The following is a 22856-nucleotide window of genomic DNA, read 5'->3' as shown; positions in this document are numbered from 1 at the left end:
AGTCCATCAAACAAACCTGCCTCCCATCTGTTGACTCCATCTACACCTCCCGCTGCCTGGGGAAAACGGGCAGCATAATCAAAGACCCCTCCCACCCGGCTTACTCACTCTTCCAACTTCTTCCATTGGGCAGGAGATACAGAAGTCTGAGAACACGCACGAACAGACTCAAAAACAGCTTCTTCCCCGCTGTTACCAGACTCCTAAATGACCCTCTTATGGACTGACCTCATTAACACTACACCCTGTATGCTTCATCCGATGCCGGTGCTTATGTAGTTACATTGTATACCTTGTGTTGCCCTATTATGTATTTTATTTTCTTCCCTTTTCTTCCCATGTACTTAATGACTTGTGCTGCTCGCAGAAAAATACTTTTCACTGTACCTCGGTACACGTGACAATAAACAAATCCAATCCAATCCTTTATACTCCTGACTTGTGGCTTGTAAATGGTGGACAGGCTTTGGGGAGTGGGGAGATGAGACAATTGCCACAGGATTCCTAGCCTTTGACATATGTACTGGGCATGCTGTAACCTACAGGACTACAGACCAACAGCCGGAAACAGGATTAATTGATTAGCTCTTTTGGCTGGTATAGACATGATTGGTCAAATGGTCTCCCTCTCTGTGGTCAATTTTCTCTGTTACACCAAGAATCCCAAACCTTGCCTTCCTTCGGTCAATATTCGGCACAGTGTTCTCTTTGTAACAATACTGAAGTAAAAGCCACCGCAAAACACTTCAAACTAACATCGCAAATCAAATGAACCAATTTTCTTTTCAAAGGTTCAGTAAACCCCCTTGTGCTTTCCGTTCTTTCCTGACTCCTGTTTGCATTTGCTTGTCTTTATGGTTCTACACATTGGGGTGGAGCATTGTTGGTGAAACGCTGCTGATGGTCAATGGGAAAAGATTGCGGATGGTCTTGCAGGACCAACTCAAGAACTCCAGGTATGGCAGCAGTCTGGGCTGGCTGGCTGACGGGCAGTGACAAGGACAATGCTGGACTCAGCAGTGCAGGGGGTCAAGTTCTGTCATCCTGGAAAAGTGCTCTATTCCAGAATGTGAGAACTGGAGCCAATTTTTACAGTTACTGAAGGAAATGAGTGTTTCCCCAGAATCTCTAATCCCTCTCTAAGAGCTGATCACCAGTTAGGACGAGAAGCCTCTGTGTGAGACACCTTACCACATGCTAGCAGCTTCAATACAAGTACTGATCCAGGGGTTATCAAATTGAATTTTGTCAATCTTTTATACAAACTGTTAAAGCCCATTATATATTCTTCTGTGAAATGACTGTCCATTATTTCAAACTCTATCAAAGTCTGACCATGTTTCATAAGAATTTAATAGATCAGGGCAGAACGGTGGCTCAGTGCTTAGCACTGCTGCCTCATGGCGCTGAGGTCCCAGGTTCGATTCCGGCTCTGGGTCACTGTCCGTGTGGAGTTTGCACATTCTCCCCGTGTCTGCGTGGGTTTTGCCCCCACAACCCAAAGATGTGCAGGTTAGGTGGATTGGCCACGCTAAATTGCCCCTTAATTGGAAAAAATGAATTGGGCACTCTGGGCGAGATTCTCCGACCCCCCGCCGGGTCGGAGAATCGCCGGGGCCTGGCGTGAATCCCGCCCCCAGCCGGTTGCCGAAGTCTCCGGCACGGGAGATTCGGCGGGGGCGGGTATCGCGCTGCGCTGGTTGGCGGGCCCCCCCGCTCGATTCTCCGGCCCGGATGGGCCGAAGTCCCGCCGCTAAAATGCCTGTCCCGCCGGCGTAAATTAAACCACCTACCTTACCGGTGGGACAAGGCGGCGCGGGCGGGCTCCGGGGTCCTGGGGGGGGCACGGGGCGATCTGGCCCCAGGGGGTGCCCCCACGGTGGCCTGGCCCGCGATCGGGGCCCACCGATCCGCGGGCGGGCCTGTGCAGTGGGGGCACTCTTTCCCTTCCGCCTCCGCCACGGTCTCCAACATGGCGGAGGCGGAAGAGACTCCCTCCACTGCGCTTGCGTGGGAAGCTGTCAGCGGTCGTTAACGCTCCCGCGCATGCGCTGCCCGGAGATGTCATTTCTGCGCCAGCTGGCGGGGCACCAAAGTCCTTTTCCGCCAGCTGGCGGGGCGGAAATTCGTCCGGCGCCGACCTAGCCCCTCAAGGTTGGGGCTCGGCCCCCAAAGATGCGGAGCATTCCGCACCTTTGGGGCGGCGCGATGCCCGTCTGATTTGCGCCGTTTTGGGTGCCAGTCGGCGGACATCGCGCTATTTCCGGAGAATTTCGCCCTCTAAGTTTATTTTTAAAAAGAAAAAGAAAAGAACTCAATAGATCATCCTTTTTTAAAAATTTCATCCAAGAACTCGAATAGGAGATCTAAACTTTAATCAGTATCCAACTGAAGGTGTCCACGTTTCATTTTCACTATTGTATGAAGCGACCATGCCAAGACAATACTTTGTGTTCTCTTTTGTAGGAACATAACCCGTGCCCACAGATTCATTTCTTTCTTCCGTCTGTTAAGGCCACAGAAGCACTGATCTAATACCCTCACTAACGGATCCCTACCACTATTGCCCTTCCGCACTTTCCCTGCCCCTGAACATCCGCGTGCCATGGCCTTGGCTCTGGTTGGCCTCCACAGGGGAAGCATCACTCTCACCATTTTCCAAGGCTGCAAAAGGATTTGCGGGCAGGATGTACTCTGAGTCTCCCAGAAATAACTTAACTAAATAGAATATATAGACTAAAGAAATCCTATTCGTGTTTATGTCCCACAAAATTTTTTTTTTAATAAATCGCTTATTGTCACAAGTAGGCTTCCATGAAGTTACTGTGAAAAGCCCCTAGTCGCCACATTCTGCTCCTGTTCGGGGAGGCTGGTACGGGAATTGAACCATGCTGCTGGCCTGCCTTGGTCTGCTTTAAAAGCCAGCGATTTAGCCCAGTGAGCTAAACCAGAACCCCCTTAACTCTATCAAGTGAAGAAATTTAGTTTTGAAGTTCTCAAATATAATTATCTAAAGTTGCTACCTAAAATCAAAATCCAGTTATTTCCCTATTGATTGTGTTTCTTTCTTAAATACACTTTGCACCTTTAAAACAATGCCTATTCTATTTCTCAGCTGCTTGATAACCCTCCCTAACAGCAGTTTCTCAAAACAATGAACTCATGTTTCTCCCGTGATGTCAAATATTAGGTGCTGCTGACTGTCTGTCCTAGCGTCCTCCTCACACACTCTCCTCTAGGTGCTGACTGTCTGTCCCAGTGTCCTCTCACACTCTCCTCTAGGTGCTGACTGTCCCGGTATCCTCCTCTCACACTCTCCTCTAGGTGCTGACTGTCTGTCCCAGTGTCCTCCTCTCACACTCTCCTCTAGGTGCTGACTGTCTGTCCCGGTATCCTCCTCTCACACTCTCCTCTAGGTGCTGACTGTCTGTCCCAGTGTCCTCCTCTCACACTCTGCTCTAGGTGCTGACTGTCTGTCCCAGTGACCTCCTCTCACTATCTCCTCTAGGTGCTGACTGTCTGTCCCAGTGTCCTCCTCTCACACTCTCCTCTAGGTGCTGACTGTCCCAGTGTCCTCCTCTCACACTCCCCTCTAGGTGCTGACTGTCTGTCCCAGTGTCCTCCTCTCACACTCTCCTCTAGGTGCTGACTGTCTGTCCCGGTATCCTCCTCTCACACTCTCCTCTAGGTGCTGACTGTCTGTCCCAGTGTCCTCCTCTCACACTTTGCTCTAGGTGCTGACTGTCTGTTCCATTGTCCTCCTCTCACACTCTCCTCTAGGTGCTGACTGTCTGTCCCGGTGTCCTCCTGCCACACTCTCTGAAGCAATGGTAGGCATTTCAGTTGATGATGCATTTACTAGCCTTGACCACTCGTGTGAGGTCTCTGAAGTTGTTATGTCACTGCATCCAAGTCCTCGGGGCTACACCTGGTCTTTGCTGCCACAGTTACCTGCTGCACTGCTGTCTGCACTTTTTACTAAATGGCCTCCCAGCCCTTTGCAAAGACTATCCCTCCCCCTCCACACCTCAGTAAAACCCCAAGTGCAATGTTGAAATATTTTGAAGCTCACCTGTTCAATTTTGTGCATTATTTCAGTGTTGTTTTCCCTCTCATTCTCTTCCATAATCACTTTCAGCACCTGTTCCATTCGGAACATGTTCCCTCTGAGAGATGGGCTGTCTTTAAGTACCACATGCTGGTTCGAAGTGCTACTGGCCTCTCTTCATTTTGCACCCACTGCTCAGGGTGCAGCCACTCAGCACCGAGGTTAGCTTTGGCTTTATGCAGAAAATGCTCAAATAGACCAGCACCATGGAGTTTACATGGTTTCCTGCATTAGACGTCATGGACACTGGTTATTCCCAGTGCCTGTTTTCCAGCCTCAGTGAATTTTATGGACAGTGTGTCTTGCAGTGCATGTACACATAAGCTGACCATTGAACCATGGGTGCGTGTGCTCTTTAGGCCATCGTGGACTTAGCTTGCATTAGCACAAATGCAGCAAAAACACAGCACAATGCCTTGGAAGTGTAGGAAAAAAGACTTGGGTTTCTATTGCACATTTTCATAGCCACCAACTATCTCAAAGCACCTTAAAGCCAATGAAGTGATTTTGAAATGAATTCACTTCAGAAATGCAGGAAATGTGGGAGCTAATATATGCTGACCCTGGGCGGCATTCTCTGATCCTGAGGCTAAGTGTTCACGCTGTCATAAACGGCGTCGCATTTCTCGACGGCGTCAACATGACCACAGGAGCAGCAATTCTGACCCCTACAGGGGGCCAGCACGGCACTGGAGCGACCCACACCGCTCCAGCTGCTGATCCCCGGCGTCAGATGGGGGCCGCGGGCCTGCGCATGCGCAGTGGAGCCGGCGCCAACGCGCGCATGCGCAGTGGGACCGGCGTGATTGCCGCACATGTGCAGTGGCTCCCTTCTCCGCGCCGGCCCCGACGCAACATGGCATAGGGCTACGGGGGCCGGTGAGGAACAAAAGAGGCCCCCAGCCCGAGAGGCCAGCCCACCTATCGGTAGGCCCCGATCACGGGCCAGGCCACAGCGGAGGCCCCCACCCCCGGAGTCGGACCCCCCCCCCCCCCCCCCCCCCCACCAGGCCGCCCCGGATGCATCCATGCCGAAAGTCCCGCCGGCTAAGAGCAGGTGTGGACTGTGCCGGCGGTACTCGGCTTTTTTAGCATGGCCGCTCGGCCCATCCCGGATCGAGAATCGCCGGGGGGGGCCCCGCAGAGCGGCCCCCGACCGACGCCGCGCCAACCACGCCAGCACCAATGGCGCTGGTTCTCCACTCTCCGGAGAATCGGCGGACCGGCGTCGGGGCAGCGTGCCGCAATTCGCGCCCGACCCGCCGATTCTCCGGCCCAGCCCCGGGCTGAGAGAATCCCGCCCAATGTTCTCATAAACAGGAACATGATCGTGATCAGATAATCTGATTGAAACATAAATGTTGGCCCAGATGCTGGGCCATGAGATTTTTGCATCCATCTGTGAGGGCAGATAGGGCCTTGGTTTAACCGCTCATCCAAAATACTCTCCCTCAATAATGCACTAGAGTGTCAGTCCTGATTTCTCAGTTGAAATCCTGAAGCAGGATTTGAACCCAGAACCTGTGTCTCAGAGGCAGGAACGTTACCCAGTGTACCAGGGTTGACACAGAACAGAAAGTCCAAGCAAAAGGAATATTGAGAATAATTTTCTAATTGACTCTGAAATGTAGATTGCCTACCACCAAATGTTACTGGGCAGCAATCCCATAGCAAACGGTGACCAGTTCTAGCTGTCACCTTGGTAAGAGAAGTCTGCCTTTTCTGGAGTGGGGCTTGATATGTGTCATGAAAAAGTTCTGTTTGGCTGACAAGCTTGGCTAATGATTTCATGTCACCCTTCACGTTTTAAATAAAGAGTTCTCTGGCAGGCAACTTTATTAGATAGAACTTTCCAGGAGGTCTGAGATATGATTCAAGTGTTTTGTATGGTATAGTTACAGTAATTCTTACTCTGGCTGATTATTGAATTCAACACTGACTATTTGAAATGTAGACCTAGATGTGTTTGTAATTCATGCACTATTCTTTAAAGTATGTTTATTTTCTCTCTCACAGGGTGCGTGTGTGGGGTGGTTTGTAGGAGTAGCCTTTTCCATGTGGATAGGAATCGGTGGTCTGATTTATCCACCATCTCGAGAATTTTCAGAGTTGCTCGAGACATCGACAGCAGGCTGCCCGGAAGCTAATGCCACCACCTCTACCCCTGTGAATGTGACATCAATGCTAACCACCCTAATACCAACCAAACCGGAAGAAAGGTTAGCAAATCAGTATTGAATTGAGTTGAAGTTTTCATAGTCATAGAATTTGCAGTGCAGAAGGAGGCCATTTGGCCCATCGAGTCTGCACCGGCTCTTGGAAAGAGCACCCTACCCAAGGTCAACACCTCCACCCTATTCCCATAACCCAGTAACTCCACGCAACACTAAGGGCAATTTTGGACACTAAGGGCAATTTTAGCATGGCCAATCCACCTAACCTGCACATCTTTGGACTGTGGGAGGAAACCGGAGCACCCGGAGGAAACCCACGCACACACGAGGAGGATGTGCAGACTCCGCACAGACAGTGACCCAAGCCAGAATCGAACCTGGGACCCTGGAGCTGTGAAACAATTGTGCTATCCATTTTACTAGTTGATTTTACTTTACTGTTTGTAACTCCTCCTCACGTACGATAATCTTCGAGTCTCAGGATCAATCCACCTAAAGACAGTTAGGGGGCTTGAAATGAAATTAAATGAAATGAAAATCGCTTATTGTCACGAGTAGGTTTCAAATGAAGTTACTGTGAAAAGCCCCTAGTCGCCACATTCCGGCGCCTGTTCAGGGAGGCTGGTACGGGAATTGAACTGTGCTGCTGGCCTACCTTGGTCTGCTTTCAAAGCCAGCAATTTAGCCCTGTGCTAAACCAGCCCTGAATCAAGCATTTATATTGGTTATAAAAAAAGAAACCGATGGAAACACTCAGCATATCCGGCAGCATCAGTGGAGAGAGAAAGAGTTGGTATTTCCCTGAGACCTTTGATCAGAACCCAAATATTCAAGACTTGTGTTTTTACAGGATTATTTTGTTAGATTTCAGGGTCAAAATAACATTTTAACCTATTGTTAAAGGTCAGCTAGGGTTAGAATTTAGTCATTTGCTGGCCTGGTTTAAGAAGCACAGGGCCTTCAAGAAGCAAAACCTATGTTTTTCTTTGAGCTATTGCATTCAATTTATAATATAATTTTTTGTTCCTAACAATTGTATCTCATGTTAAAGTGATGATTGTTGGACTTGCTGTGGAGTGTGAAAATATATGGCAGAATTTATGGAGCAAGCTTTACAAACTTGAGGTTAGTTCAATAATGATGGCTCTGAAATTCCATTGGCTGTTATCCCTGCATTAACCCAAGAAATGTCATCCTTGATGTCCCCCAGCATTACCATCTGCCAGAGTTTGCAGGGTCAGCCTATTTGGAAGGGGTGGAGTTGCCCAGTCCCCCATATGATCATTTCTAGGACTAGTGAACTTCTATGGAAAATTCATCCTTGGCCTTGCAACCATTTTAGCCCCTCTACACGTCGTGCTTAAAAAGAAATCAGGAGTGGGCGTGGAGAGCGCCACAGGAAGAAGAGTTCACTAACATGAAAAGGCAGCTGAGTTCATCCAGCGATGACGCACTCCAATCTCACCAAACCTTTCCTGGTCACATGTGACGCCTTGCCATACAGCAGCGGTGCCGTTTTATCACATCAGATGGACGATGGTAGGAAGTGGCCGATTGAATTCACCTCCAGAACACTGGCATCAGTATGCGTATGGCCGTCGTTTTGCTGTTTTAACGGACAACAAACCGCTGTTGGGACTCTTCAGAGACGATAACGCTATTCCGCTCACAGCATCAGCGTGAATCCAGGGGTGGGCCCTCCTACTGGCGGCATACGAGTATACGTTGGACCATCAGCTAAGCATACAGATCACAGACGGGGATGCATTGAGTCGACTCACACTGTTGGTGTGACCACCAATATCCCCTGGAGGTGATGAAGTTATTGCCGCACAGTACTTCATGGATACATTAACAGTGACAGCAGCCCAGATACGCGAGTGGACACAAATGGGCCCCTTATTGTCAAAAGTTGGCCATATAATTCCAGATGGGGGCCAGCATCAAAAATTACCCAATGAGTCAAAGGCTTTTACCACCAAAATAGCAGAGTTCAGTGTGGAAGACGGCATCCTCCTCTGGGGAACTCGCGTTGTAATCCCACACAAAGGTCAGGACCACATACTGAGGGACCTACAGAACAGACACCCAGGAGTGTCCGAAATGAAAATGCTCGTCCGCAGCTATGTCTGGTGGTCAGGCCTGGACGCAGAGATGGAGTGATTGGCCCAACAATGTAATTTATGCCAAGAACTGCTCCCACCCACTGCACCTCTTCATCCCTGGGAGTGGCCGGAATGGCCATTGGAATGGCTTCAGGCCGACTTTGCCGGCACTTTCCAAGGTTCCATGTTCCTGATCATAATCGATGCGCATTCAAATTGGCTAGAGGTCCACAGGATGCCGTCCACAACTTTGAAAGCAACAATCGAGAAACTGAGACTCTCGTTTAGCACATACGGTATTCCAGATGTTTGCGGCATGGTAGCACAGAGGCTAGCACTGTTGCTTCACAGTGCCAGGGCCCCAGGTTCGATTCCCGGCTTGGGCCACTGTCTGTGCGGAGTTTGCACGTTCTCCCCATGTCCGTGTGGGTTTCCTCCGTGTGCTCCGGTTTCCTCCCACAAGTCCCGAAAGACATGCTGTTAGGTGAATTGGACATTCTGAATTCTCCTTCTGTGTACCCGAACAGGCGCCGGAATGTGGCGACGAGGGGATTTTCACAGTAACTTCATTGCGGTGTTAATGTAAGCCTGCTTGTGGCAATAATAAAGGTTATTATTATTATTTGTATCCTCCTCATGACTTGCTTTTCTACTTATCTTTGTATCCCTTCATCTAAGTTATTAATACAGATCGTACTGAGGCCCAGCACTGATCCTTGCAGCACTCCACCAGTTTCAATTTGTCAAGGTGAAAACAATCCATTTATCCCAACTCTTTTAATGTTAGTTCGCAAATCCTCTATCCATGCTAATATATCACTCCACTCCTTTTATCTTCCAATCTTTTGGGACCTTTGTAGAATCTAGGTAATTTTGGAATATTATCAGATTTTTATCCTTTCACAGGATGTGGGCGTCACTGGCTAGACCAGCATTTATTGCCCATCCCTAATTGCCCTTGAGAACATGGTGGTGAGCCGCCGCCTTGAACTCCAGCAGTCCATGTGGTGTAGATACATGCACAGTGCTGTTAGGGAGGCAGTTCCAGGATTTTGACTCAGTGACAGTGAAAGAACGGCAATATATTTCATAGGAACATAGGAACAGGGGTAGGCCATTCAGCCCCTCGAGCCTGTCCTGCCATTTAATGAGATCATGGTGGATCTGTGACCTAACTCCTTATTCCTGCCTTTGGCCCATATGCCTTAATACCTTTGCTTAACAAGAATCTATCTCCGATTTACCATTAGCTGTTCTAGCTTCAACTTATGGAAGAGAGTTTGAAATCTCTACCACCCTTTAAGTGAAGATGTTCTTCCTAACATCTCCCCAGAACGGCCTAGCCCTAATTGCTAGACTGTGCCCCCTAGTTTTAGAATCTCCAACCAGTGGAAATAGTTTATCTTTATCTACCTTGCATTTCCATGTTGTTATCTTGAATACTTCAATCAGACCAGCCCTTAACCTTCTAAATTCTAGTGAAAACAGGCCAAGCTGTGTAATCTCTCCTTGTAACCCCTGTAGTCCAGGTATCATTTTGGTAAACCTAGGTCGCACAAGGCTTTTATATAGGCTGTCTACACTGCTGCTTAACTTTGAATCATCAGGAAATTTGGATATATGACTTTCTATGCCATTGCCAAGTCATTAATGAATAATGTGAATAATTGAGGCCCCAACACCGATCCCTATCACCTCCTGTCAATTAGAATAATTACCCACTATCCCCACGCCCTGTCGCCTGCCACTCAACCAACTTCCCAACCATGTGAATAATTTGCCCTCAACTCCGTGGGATTCCACCTTCATTAACAGTCTCTTATGTGGAACTTTATCAAATGCCTTCTGGAAGTTCTGACGTGGAGATGCTGGAGCTGGACTGGGGTGAGCACGGTAAGAAGTCTTACAACACCAGGTTAAAGTCCAACAGGTTGGTTTCGAATCACTAGCTTTCGGAGCACAGCTCCTTTCTCAGGTGAATGAAGAGGTGGGTTCCAGAAACATGTATATAGACATGAGAAACTAAGAGGTCTAAAAATTGATAAATCTCCGGGCCCAGATGGACTACATCCTAGAGTTCTAAAGGAGATAGCTGAAGAAATAGTGGAGGCTTTAGTTATGATCTTTCAAAAGTCACTGGAGTCAGGGAAAGTCCCAGAGGATTGGAAAATCGCTGTTGTAACACCCCTGTTCAAGAAAGTAACAAGGAAAAAGATGGAAAATTATAGGCCAATTAGCCTAACCTCGGTTGTTGGCAAGATTCTAGAATCCATTGTTAAGGATGAGATTTCTAAATTCTTGGAAGTGCAGGGTCAGATTAGGACAAGTCAGCATGGATTTAGTAAGGGGAGGTCATGCCTGACAAACCTGTTAGAGTTCTTTGAAGAGATAACAAATAGGTTAGACCAAGGAGAGCCAATGGATGTTATCTATCTTGACTTCCAAAAGGCCTTTGATAAGGTGCCTCACGGGAGACTGCTGAGTAAAATAAGGGCCCATGGTATTCGAGGCAAGGTACTAACATGGATTGACGATTGGCTGTCAGGCAGAAGGCAGAGAGTTGGGATAAAAGGTTCTTTTTCGGAATGGCAACCGGTGACGGGTGGTGTCCCGCAGGGTTCAGTGTTGGGGCCACAGCTGTTCTCTTTATATATTAACGATCTAGATGACGGGACTGGGGGCATTCTGGCTAAGTTTGCCGATGATACAAAGATAGGTGGAGGGGCAGGTAGTATGGAGGAGGTGGGGGGCTGCAGAAAGATTTAGACAGTTTAGGAGAGTGGTCCAAGAAATGGCTGATGAAATTCAATGTGGGCAAGTGCGAGGTCTTGCACTTTGGAAAAAAGAATAGAGGCGTGGACTGTTTTCTAAACGGTGACAAAATTCATAATGCTGAAGTGCAAAGGGACTTGGGAGTCCTAGTCCAGGATTCTCTAAAGGTAAACTTGCAGGTTGAGTCCGTAATTAAGAAAGCAAATGCAATGTTGTCATTCATCTCAAGAGGCTTGGAATATAAAAGCAGGGATGTACTTCTGAAGCTTTATAAAGCATTAGTTAGGCCCCATTTAGAATACTGTGAGCAGTTTTGGGCCCCACACCTCAGGAAGGACATACTGGCACTGGAGCGGGTCCAGCGGAGATTCACACGGATGATCCCAGGAATGGTAGGCCTAACATACGATGAACGTCTGAGGATCCTGGGATTATATTCATTGGAGTTTAGGAGGTTGAGGGGAGATCTAATAGAAACTTACAAGATAATGAATGGCTTAGATAGGGTGGATGTAGGGAAGTTGTTTCCATTAGCAGGGGAGACTTGGACCCGGGGGCACATCCTTAGAATAAAAGGGAGTCACTTTAGAACAGAGATGAGGAGAAATTTCTTCAGCCAGAGAGTGGTGGGTCTGTGGAATTCATTGCCACAGAGGGCGGTGGAGGCCGGGACGTTGAGTGTCTTTAAGACAGAAGTTGATAAATTCTTGATTTCTCGAGGAATTAAGGGCTATGGAGAGAGGGCGGGTAAATGGAGTTGAAATCAGCCATGATTGAATGGTGGAGTGGACTCGATGGGCCGAATGGCCTTACTTCCGCTCCTATGTCTTATGGTCTTATGGTCTTATTTGTAATGCCTTCTGTATTGATTTGGGGCCAGTTGCAGAGCTGAGTAAGTTAAAGTTTACATTTGCACTGTTGGGGGATGAAGGTGTGTTTGTATAGATGCTGGATCTCTTGCTTGATATTTTCTTTGTTTAGCTGGGAGAGAGTTTTCTCTGTCGGGCAATTGTGTTGGGATTGTTTTTCATTTGAATATGTATGTATGCGTGGGGGGGACGCTGGGGAGGGAACAATAGGTGGGAAAATGTCTGGCGCCAGGGGTGGGGGCCACCAAGCTAGCTGGGCGGACTAGCTCACGGAAGCGTAGTGGGGGGGTAAACAGATGTTAGGCTTATCAAAGAGGTCGATTTACATTGTGCTGTTACTAGGAGGGAAAGGGGGGGGGGGGAATATGTTCTGCTGATGAGGGAGGGACTGTTGCTGAGGGACAGAGAGGAGGCTGGGGCGGAGGCTGCCTGGGGGCGGGCCGGTGGAGGCACGGGTTGCGGGCTGGAGACTGGCCCAAGAAAGGCGATGGTTGATCGGCGAAGTGGTGGGGGGGCGATGATCCCCCCAACTAGGCTGATCACCTGGAATGTACAAGGGCTAAATGGGCCGGTCAAGAGGGCACGTGTGTTCATGCATTTGAGAGGACTGAAGGCGGACGTGGTAATGCTGCAGGAGGCGCACCTTAGAGTAGTTGACCAGATTAGATTAAGGAAAGGTTGGGTCGGACAGGTTTATCACTCGGGACTGGACTCGAAGACTAGGGAGGTTGCGATCCTGATCAACAAGCGAGTGGTGTTTGAGGCGGGTAGAATAGTTTTGGATGTGGGAGGTCAGTACATTATAGTCAGTGGGAAATTGGAGGGGGTGCAGGTGGTATTAGTAAATGTGTTTGCACCAAATTGGGACGAAGTGGAGTTTATAAACAGGATGCTGGGGTAGATACCGGACCTGAATTTTCATAAGCGGGTCATGGGAGGGGACTTCAACACAATTAATTGACCCTGGCTTGGACCAGTCAAGCTCAAAATTGGGCAGGGTGCCAGCAATGGCAAAGGAACTAAAAGGGTTCACGGAGCAGATTGGGGGGGGTGGACCTATGGAGATTTAGGCAGCCGAGGGTGAAGGAGTTCTCCTTCTACTCACACGTGCATAAAGTGTACTCCCGGATTGATTTCTTTATTCTGGGCAGGCCTCTACTGATGGGGGTGGTGGACATAGGGTACTCGGCGATCACAATCTCAGACCATGCCCCACACTGGGTTGACCTGTAGGTTAGTAAAGACAGTAACTAGCACCCGCACTGGAGGCTGGATGTGGGACTTTTGGCTGACGAAGGTGTGTGCGAGCGGCTGAGGAAATGTATTCAGAACTACCTGCGGGTCAACGACAGGGGGGAAATTTCGGCAGCGATGGTCTGGGAAGCACTGAAGGCGGTGGTCAGAGGGGAGCTGATCTCGATATGGGCCCACAGGGAGAAGGAAGACAGGGCAGAGACGGACTGACTGGTAAAGGAGATACTACAGGTCGACAGGAGGTATGCGGAGACGCCAGAGGCAGGGCTTTTAAGGGAACGGCGGAGGCTACAGACGGAGTTCCCTTGTTAACCACAGGGAGGGCGGTGGAACAGCTGAGAAAGGCGAGGGGGGGCGTTTTATGAGCATGGAGAGAAGGCCAGCAGAATGCTTGCACAGCAGCTTAGAAAGAGGGAGGCAGCCAGGGAGATAGGGAAAGTAAAGGATGGAGGTGGGAACCTGGTTGGAGACTCAGCAGGGGTGAATAAGGAGTTTTATAGTAGGTTGTATGAGTCGGAACCCCCAACAGGGCCGGAGGGGATGAGGGACTTCCGAGGGGGGCAAGATTTCCCGAAGGTGGATGGAGAGCTGTGTGGGTCCTACAGGCCAATATCCCGATTGAATGTGGACGCCAAACTGCTGGCCAAAATTTTGTCCTCAGGATTGCGGATTGTGATCCGGATGTTATTGGGGAGGACCAGACAGGGTTTGTTAAGGGAAGGCAGTTGGTGGCCAATGTAAGAAGGCTATTAAACGTGATCATGATGCCCCCGGAAGGCAGGGAGGTGGAGGTAGTGTCGCAATGGACGCAGAGAAGGCCTTTGATCGAGTAGAATGGGAATATTTGTGGGAGGTACTGAGATGGTTCGGATTTGGGTGGGGCTTTATTGACTGGGTCAAGTTGCTGGATCAGGCACCTGTGGCGAGCGTACGGACGAATAGGACAACATCGGACTATTTTAGGCTGCATTGGGGGACGAGACAGGGATGCCCCCTCTCCCACTGTTGTTCACGTTAGCTATAGAGCCGTTGCCAATTGCTCTGAGAGCTCAAGGGGCTGGAAGGGGCTGGTCCGGGGTGGGGGGGGGGGTGAAACACAGAGCACAGAATCTCGCTTTACGCAGGCGATCTGTTTCTGTATGTATCGGACCCAGCAGAGGGGAAGGAATAAATCATGACGGTTCTGGGGGAATTTGGCCGGTTTTCGGGGTATAAACTAAATATGGGGAAAAGTGAGATGTTTGCGGTCCAGGCGAGGGAACAGGAGAGGCGACTAGGGGAACTGCCGTTTAGATTAGTAGTGGGTAGCTTTCGGTATCTAGGCATCCAAGTGGTGCGGGAATGGGAACGGCTGCACAAACTAAATCTGGCCTGACTAGTAGACCAAAGGAAGGACAATTTTCGGAGATGGGACGCGCTCCTGTTGTCACTGGAGGGTGCAGACGGTGAAGATGACGGTCCTCCCAAGATTCCTGTTTGTGTTTCAGTGTCTCCCCATCTTTATTCCGCGGTCCTTTTTTAAACGGGTCAACAAAGTGATCACTGGCTTTGTATGGGCGGGCAAGACCCCGCGTGTAAAGAGGAGGATGCTTGAGCGGGGCCGGGGAGAGGGCGGGCTGGTGCTGCCAAACTTCAGTAACTACAATTGGGCGGTGAATAGAGCCATGATCAGGAAGTGGGTGGTGGGGGAGGGTCGGCATGGGAGCGTATGGAGGCGGCTTCATGTAAGGGCACCAGCTTAGGGGCGTTGATAACGGCGCCTCTGCCATTCCCGCTGGCACGGTATTCCACAGCCCCGTGGTGGTGGCGGCCTTGAGAGTCTGGGAGCAATGGAGGAGGCATGTGGGAGCAGAGGGAGCATCGGTCTGGATCCCAATCTGTAATAATCACCGGTTTCCCCCTGGAAGGATGGACGGGAGTTTCGGAGATGGCAGAGAGCAGGGATTGAGAGGATGGGGGCTATGTTTATAGAGGGGAGTTTCCTAGTTTGAGGGAGCTGGAGGAGAAATTTGGATTGGCAAGGGGAAACAAATTCAGGAACCTGCAGGTATGGGACTTCCTACGTAGGCAGGTTTCAACCTTCCCGCTCCTACCACCAAGCGGAAACAGGACAGGGTAGTTTCCAGAGTGTGGGTGGAAGAAGGGAGGGTCTCTGACATTTACAAGGAACTTATGGGGTCAGAGGAGACGCAGATTGAGGAGCTGAAGCGCAAGTGGGAGGAGGAGCTGGGAGGAGAGATAGAGGATGGTCTATGGGCGGACGCGTTGAGTAGAGTCAACGCGTCCGCAACATGTGCCAGGCTCAGCCTGATACAGTTCAAGATCGTTCACCGGGCCTACATGACAGTGGCCCGGATGATCAGGTTCTTTGGGGTAGAAGATAGGTGTGCAAAATGTGCGGGAGGACCAGTGAACCATGTTCACAGTTCTGGAGGTGGCCAAAGCTTAGGAGACTCTGGCAGGGGTTTGCAGATGTCATGTCCACGGTGTTAAAAACAAGCACCGAGCCCAGAGGTTTGTTGACTTCTTTGCGGAAAATTAATCGTCAGCAGAAGGGGGGGTTAGTTTAGTTTAGAGTAGGGGGTTAATAAAGGTGGGACCTGTAAAGGAGGAAGACGACTTTTGCACTATGTTTATAGATTTATGTACATTGTTTATTTTGTTGTTGTTGTCAAACCAAAAAAATACCTCAATGAAATGTTTATTTAAAAAAAAGACTGCCGTGGCTGTCCGCAAACACTTGGAGAGGAACAGGAAGGATAAAGATGCCAAATTCCATTTGATTCTTACTGAAATCAGAATCCATAGGCTGGCTCATTACTACAAGTCCAAGAGGGTGCTTCCACCCAACTGGAAGTATGAATCCTCCACAGCTTCAGCACCTGGTGGCCTAAAAAGTGTCTTCATTGAAATAAAAGCAACATGCTGCAGATGCCAGAAATCTGGGGGGGGAAAGTGCTGAATAACTCAGCTGGTGTGGCAGAATGTGTAGAGAGCAGGTTAACATATCAAGTGGGTTTCAACGCTTTACCTGATTATCGCCACATGTTACCAGGCCTGCTGTGTTTTTCCAGCACTTTTTATTTCACGTTTCTTCATTTGGACGTTTGGACCTGAAAAATAAATTGCTTATGTTGTTCTTTCAATTTGATATCATTCTTCACATTCTTAATTAACCACAGGTGGTGTATTCTTCCCGTAAAGTCTTTCGTTCTTAATGGAATACATAGAACATAGAACATAGAAAATACAGCACAGAACAGGCCCTTCGGCCCACGTCTTTATTGAGAGTTAGAAAATATCACCTCAAATGTGTACTGTTGCTTTTCTCCCGCCTGACCGTTGAAACTGATTTCCTTTAGCTAGCTCTGTCTTCATACCCTTGTCATTGTCTTTATTTAACTTTATGACACTAGTTTTGGAGTCACATTTCTCACCCAGAACTGAATACGAAATTTTCAAAATGAATGTTTTGTTTTCTTTTTCTATTTCAGGCCCGACATTGCAGAGAGTTTATATTCCATATCATTTTATTACTACAGCCCAATTGGTTGCCTGAGTACAATTCTAGTAGGATTGATAGTCAGCATGCTCACTGGTAAGTTAAATTAAAAATGTAAATTGTGGCAAGTCAGCAACCAGTTTTAGGCTAAATTTACACTCGTTGCCTTGAATCACAGAAATGTTACAGTCAGAATGAGGCTATTCCGTCCACTGTGTCTGTACCGGTCCAAATGAGCATTATGTCCTAGTGTAATTTCCCTGCCTTATCCCTGTACCTTTATACATTGTTTATGTTGTAATAATCATCTAATGATAATCACCTCTTGAATGCCTTGATTAAACCTGCCTCCACCACACTTCCAGGTAGTGCATTCCAGAGCCAAAACTTATGCAGTGTTTCACTTCACACTTGTTTGTTTTGTAAATCAGTTTAAATCTGTGCCCTCTCATTCTTCAATGAGCAGGAACAGTTTCTCCCTATCTACTCTGTCCAGCCCCCTCTTGATTTTGAATATCTCGATCAAATCTCATCTTAGCCTTCTTCTCTCTAAGGTGAACAGTCCCAACCTCTCCAATCTGGTTGGTGCAGACTCAATGGGCCAAATGGCCTCCTTCTGCACTGTATGTTCTATGTTCTACCCTCATAACTGAAATTTGTGGGGCGGGATCCTCCGGGAATTGGCAGGGCGGGCAGAAATGTTGCAGTGGAGTGGCGGGAACCACTCCGGCGTCGGGCTGCCCCAAAGGTGCGGAATCCTCCGCATCTTCATGGGCTAGGATGGCGCTGGAGTGGTTTGCACCCCGTTGGCCGGGGTGGAAGGCCTTTGGCGCCGCGCAATACATTTCATTCATCCAGGCAAGTGTATTTTATGGAATATTCCATCACACTCCCGACTTGTGCCTTGTAGATGGTGGACAGGCTCAGGGGAGTCAGGAGGTGAGTTACTCTCCGCAGGATTCCCAGCCTCTGACCTGCTCTTGTAGCCACAGTATTTCTATGGCTCGTCAAGTTACATTTCTGGTCAATGGTAACCCCCAGGGTGTTGCTAGCCGGAGATTAAACAATGGTAATGCTATTGAATATCAAGAGGAAATGGTTAGATTCTCTCTTGTTGGAGATAGTCATTGCCTGGGATGTCTGTGGCGCAAATGCTACTTGCTATTTGTCAGCACAAGCCTGGATATTATCCAGATCTTACTGCATTTGGACACGGACTTCGTCAGTATCTGAGGAGTTGCGAATGGTGCTGAATATTGTGCAGTCTTCAGCGAATCTTTCCACCACAAACCTTCCTCCAGCCCGAAAAATATTCATTGACCATCACTCTTTATTTCGTATTATTCAGCCAATTCTGAACCCATGTTACTACTGCCCCTTTTATTCCATAAGCAATAACTTTTCTCAAGTCTGTTGTGTGGCACTGTATTGAATGCCTTTTGAAAGTCCATGTACACCGCATCAACAACATTACCCTCATCAACCCTTTCTACTACCTCTTCAAAAAGCTCCAGCAAGTTATTTAAAAACAATTTGCCCTTTAGAAATCCATGCTGGCTCTTCCTAATCATCTCACATTTTTCCATAAAAATTAAAATGATATTTAAGTACTGGATAATTTCCCATAACATTACACATGCAAAGTGGGACCATATGATGTCTCTTACGTTAGTCTATTGACTTCATGTTGAGGTTTCTCTGTTGCTTCCTTTTTTGCTGTTTCTTTCTGCTTCACTATCTCTTAATGGTTTGCTTTCCTTTTTCTCCTTCTATGGTGTGGCAGGGAGAAGAGACCCCACCAGTTGCCGGCTGCATTTTCTGGTGTGGAGAATACGGCTTTTGTGGCTCCCCACCCATTCCTTCCACCTAATCAATCATGATTAAGCTGTCTTCGCTATCACATTCCCGAGTCTTTCACCTTCGCACTACCCTTCCCATTCCTGCAACTTCTTCAGTCCCATCACTACTCCTACCTTTTCAGATTGTCTCCTTGTTTCATTCATTCATGACTGGCATGGCCAGCATTTATTGTTAGTTGACAATTTCCCTTGAGAAGGTGTTAGTGATCCTTCTTGAACTGATACAGTCCATGTGCTGCCGGCTGTATTTATTCTCAGTGGCAGATGTTTCAGGTTTGGAAGGTGCTGTTGAAGAATCCTTGGAGATTTGCTGCAATACATCTTGTAGATGGTTCGTACTGCAGCCACAGTGTGTGGGTGATGGAGGGAGTCAGTGTTCAAGCTGGGAGAGAATGGGTTTCCAAACATCGGGTTGCTTCGTCCTAGATGCAGTCGAGTTCTTGAATTTTGTTGGAGACCTTCCACTGGGAGACTGACTCTATTTAACTGGATGCAGCTAAGACCTATGTAAAATGGCTCCAAATTGGGCCTTTACATACATAAATTGGTGTGGCCAGCCTCTCTGCATTTGGTTGTACCGTCAATAAAATGCCACAATGGCAGGACCGGTTTGGGGAACTAAATTAACATCCCCCAACTGATCTCTCACCCTACCTCCCAGGGGCTGGTAAAACCCTGGCCAATGTTTTCACTTTTGGGGACGAGCAAAGCTAGAAGCCATCAATACAAAGAGTCAGATAGAGAATTCAGATGAAACTTCTTTACCAAGGGAATGGTGACAAAGTGAAATTTACTGCAGGTGGTCCCTACTCTACTCATTATACACCTATGACTGTGCGGCTAAATTCCCCTCCAACTCGATTTTCAAATTTGCTGATGACACCACCGTAGTGGGTCGGATTTCAAACAATGACGAGACAAAGTACAGGAATGAGGTAGAGAATCTGGTGAACTGGTACGACGACAATAATCTCTCCCTCAATGTCAACAAAACGAAGGACATTGTCATAAGAACATAAGAACTAGGAACAGGAGTAGGCCATCTGGCCCCTCGAGCCTGCTCCGCCATTCAATTAGATCATGGCTGATCTTTTGTGGACTCAGCTCCACTTTCCGGCCCGAACACCAGAACCCTTAATCCCTTTATTCTTCAAAAAACTATCTATCTTTCTCTTAAAAACATTTAATGAAGGAGCCTCTACTGCTTCACCGGGCAAGGAATTCCATAGATTCACAACCCTTTGGGTGAAGAAGTTCCTCCTAAACTCAGTCCTAAATCTACTTCCCCTTATTTTGAGGCTATGCTCCCTAGTTCTGCTTTCACCCACCAGTGGAAACAACCTGCCCGTATCTCTCCTATCTATTCCCTTCATAATTTTATATGTTTCTATAAGATCCCCCCTCATCCTTCTAAATTCCAACGAGTACAGTCCCAGTCTACTCAACCTCTCCTCATAATCCAACCCCTTCAGCTCTGGGATTAACCTAGTGAATCTCCTCTGCACACCCTCCAGTGCCAGTACGTCCTTTCTCAAGTAAGGAGACCAAAACTGAACTCAATACTCCAGGCGTGGCCTCACTAACACCTTATACAATTGCAGCATAACCTCCCTAGCTTTAAACTCCATCCCTCTAGCAATGAAGGACAAAATTCCATTTGCCTTCTTAATCACCTGTTGCACCTGTAAACCAACTTTTTGCGACTCATGCACTAGCACACCCAGGTCTCTCTGCACAGCAGCATGTTTTAATATTTTATCATTTAAATAATAATCCCTTTTGCTGTTATTCCTACCAAAATGGATAACCACACATTTGTCAACATTGTATTCCATCTGCCAGACCCTAGCCCATTCACTTAACCTATCCAAATCCCTCTGCAGACTTCCAGTATCCTCTGCACTTTTTGCTTTAGGACTCATCTTAGTGTCGTCTGCAAACTTGGACACATTGCCCTTGGTCCCCAACTCCAAATCATCTATATAAATTGTGAACAATTGTGGGCCCAACACTGATCCCTGAGGGAACCACTAGTTACTGATTGCCAACCAGAGAAACACCCATTAATCCCCACTCTTTGCTTTCTATTAATTAACCAATCCTCTATCCATGCTATTACTTTCCCCTTAATGCCATGCATCTTTATCTTATGCAGCAACCTTTTGTGTGGCACCTTGTCAAAGGCTTTCTGGAAATCCAGATATACCACATCCATTGGCTCCCCATTATCTACCGCACTGGTAATGTCCTCAAAGAATTCCACTAAATTGGTTAGGCACGACCTGCCCTTTATGAACCCATGCTGCGTCTGCCCAATGGGACAATTTCCATCCAGATGCCTCGCTATTTCTTCCTTGATGATAGATTCCAGCATTTTCCCTACTACCGTATTTAAGCTCACTGCCTATAATTACTCGCTTTCTGCCTACCTCCTTTTTTAAACAGTGGTGTCATGTTTGCTCATTTCCAATCCGCCGGGACCACCCCAGAGTCTAGTGAATTTTGGTAAATTATCACTAGTGCATTTGCAATTTCCCGAGCCATCTCTTTTAGCACTCTGGGATGCATTCCATCAGGGTCAGGAGACTTGTCTACCTTCAGCCCCATTAGCTTGCCCATCACTACCTCAAAAACAAAGAACAAAGAACAAAGAAATGTACAGCACAGGAACAGGCCCTTCAGCCTTCCAAGCCCGTGCCGACCATACTGCCCGACTAAACTACAATCTTCTACACTTCCTGGGTCCGTATCCTTCTATTCCCATCCTATTCATATATTTGTCAAGATGCCCCTTAAATGTCCCTATCGTCCCTGCTTCCACTACCTCCTCCGGTAGTGAGTTCCAGGCACCCACTACCCTCTGCGTAAAAAACTTGCCTCGTACATCTACTCTAAACCTTGCCCCTCTCACCTTAAACCTATGCCCCCTAGTAATTGACCCCTCTACCCTGGGGAAAAGCCTCTGACTATCCACTCTGTCTATGCCCCCTCATAATTTTGTATACCTCTATCAGGTCGCCCCTCAACCTCCTTCGTTCCAGTGAGAACAAACCGAGTTTATTCAATCGCTCCTCATAGCTTATGCCCTCCATACCAGGCAACATTCTGGTAAATCTCTTCTGCACCCTCTCTAAAGCCTCCACATCCTTCTGGTAGTGTGGCGACCAGAATTGAACACTATACTCCAAGTGTGGCCTAACTAAGGTTCTATACAGCTGCAACATGACTTGCCAATTCTTATACTCAATGCCCCAGCCAATGAAGGCAAGCATGCCGTATGCCTTCTTGACTACCTTCTCCACCTGTGTTGCCCCTTTCAATGACCTGTGGACCTGTACTCCTAGATCTCTTTGACTTTCAATACTCTTGAGGGTTCTACCATTCACTGTATATTCCCTACCTGCATTAGCCCTTCCAAAATGCATTACCTCACATTTGTCCGGATTAAACTCCATCTGCCATCTCTCCGCCCAAGTCTCCAGACAATCTAAATCCTGCTGTATCCTCAGACAGTCCCCATCGCTATCCGCAATTCCACCAACCTTTGTGTCGTCTGCAAACTTACTAATCAGACCAGTTACATTTTCCTCCAAATCATTTATATATACTACAAAGAGCAAAGGTCCCAGCACTGATCCCTGTGGAACACCACTGGTCACAGCCCTCCAATTAGAAAAGCATCCCTCCATTGCTACCCTCTGCCTTCGATGGCCTAGCCAGTTCTGTATCCACCTTGCCAGTTCACCCCTGATCCCGTGTGACTTCACCTTTTGTACTAGTCTACCATGAGGGACCTTGTCAAAGGCCTTACTGAAGTCCATATAGACAACATCTACTGCCCTACCTGCATCAATCATCTTAGTGACCTCCTCGAAAAACTCTATCAAGTTAGTGAGACACGACCTCCCCTTCACAAAACCGTGCTGCCTCTCACTAATGCGTCCATTTGCTTCCAAATGGGAGTAGATCCTGTCTCGAAGAATTCTCTCCAGTAATTTCCCTACCACTGAAGTAAGGCTCACCGGCCTGTAGTTCCCGGGATTATCCTTGCTACCCTTCTTAAACAGAGGAACAACATTGGCTATTCTCCAGTCCTCCGGGACATCCCCTGAAGACAGCGAGGATCCAAAGATTTCTGTCAAGGCCTCAGCAATTTCCTCTCCAGCCTCCTTCAGTATTCTGGGGTAGATCCCATCAGGCCCTGGGGACTTAT

The 22856-nt window shown here is 48.0% G+C and overlaps 1 protein-coding gene across 5 annotated transcripts in view; it reads left to right on the top strand.

Moving 5' to 3' along the window:
- LOC140395692 (sodium-coupled monocarboxylate transporter 1-like) overlaps positions 1–22856 on the top strand; it is a 147622-nt gene that overhangs the window by 109224 nt on the left and 15542 nt on the right. For all 5 annotated transcript variants that reach the window (XM_072483766.1, XM_072483764.1, XM_072483765.1 and 2 more), the window contains 2 exons: positions 6125–6327; positions 16777–16880. In XM_072483766.1, coding sequence (XP_072339867.1) covers positions 6125–6327; positions 16777–16880 — 307 coding nt within the window. The remainder of the gene's footprint in view (positions 1–6124; positions 6328–16776; positions 16881–22856) is intronic.

This window comes from Scyliorhinus torazame, chromosome 18, assembly GCF_047496885.1.
Source record: "Scyliorhinus torazame isolate Kashiwa2021f chromosome 18, sScyTor2.1, whole genome shotgun sequence".
NCBI classification, from domain to species: domain Eukaryota; kingdom Metazoa; phylum Chordata; class Chondrichthyes; order Carcharhiniformes; family Scyliorhinidae; genus Scyliorhinus; species Scyliorhinus torazame.
The sequence above is the reverse complement of the archived record's forward strand: the minus strand, read 5'-3'. Positions and strand labels throughout refer to the sequence as shown.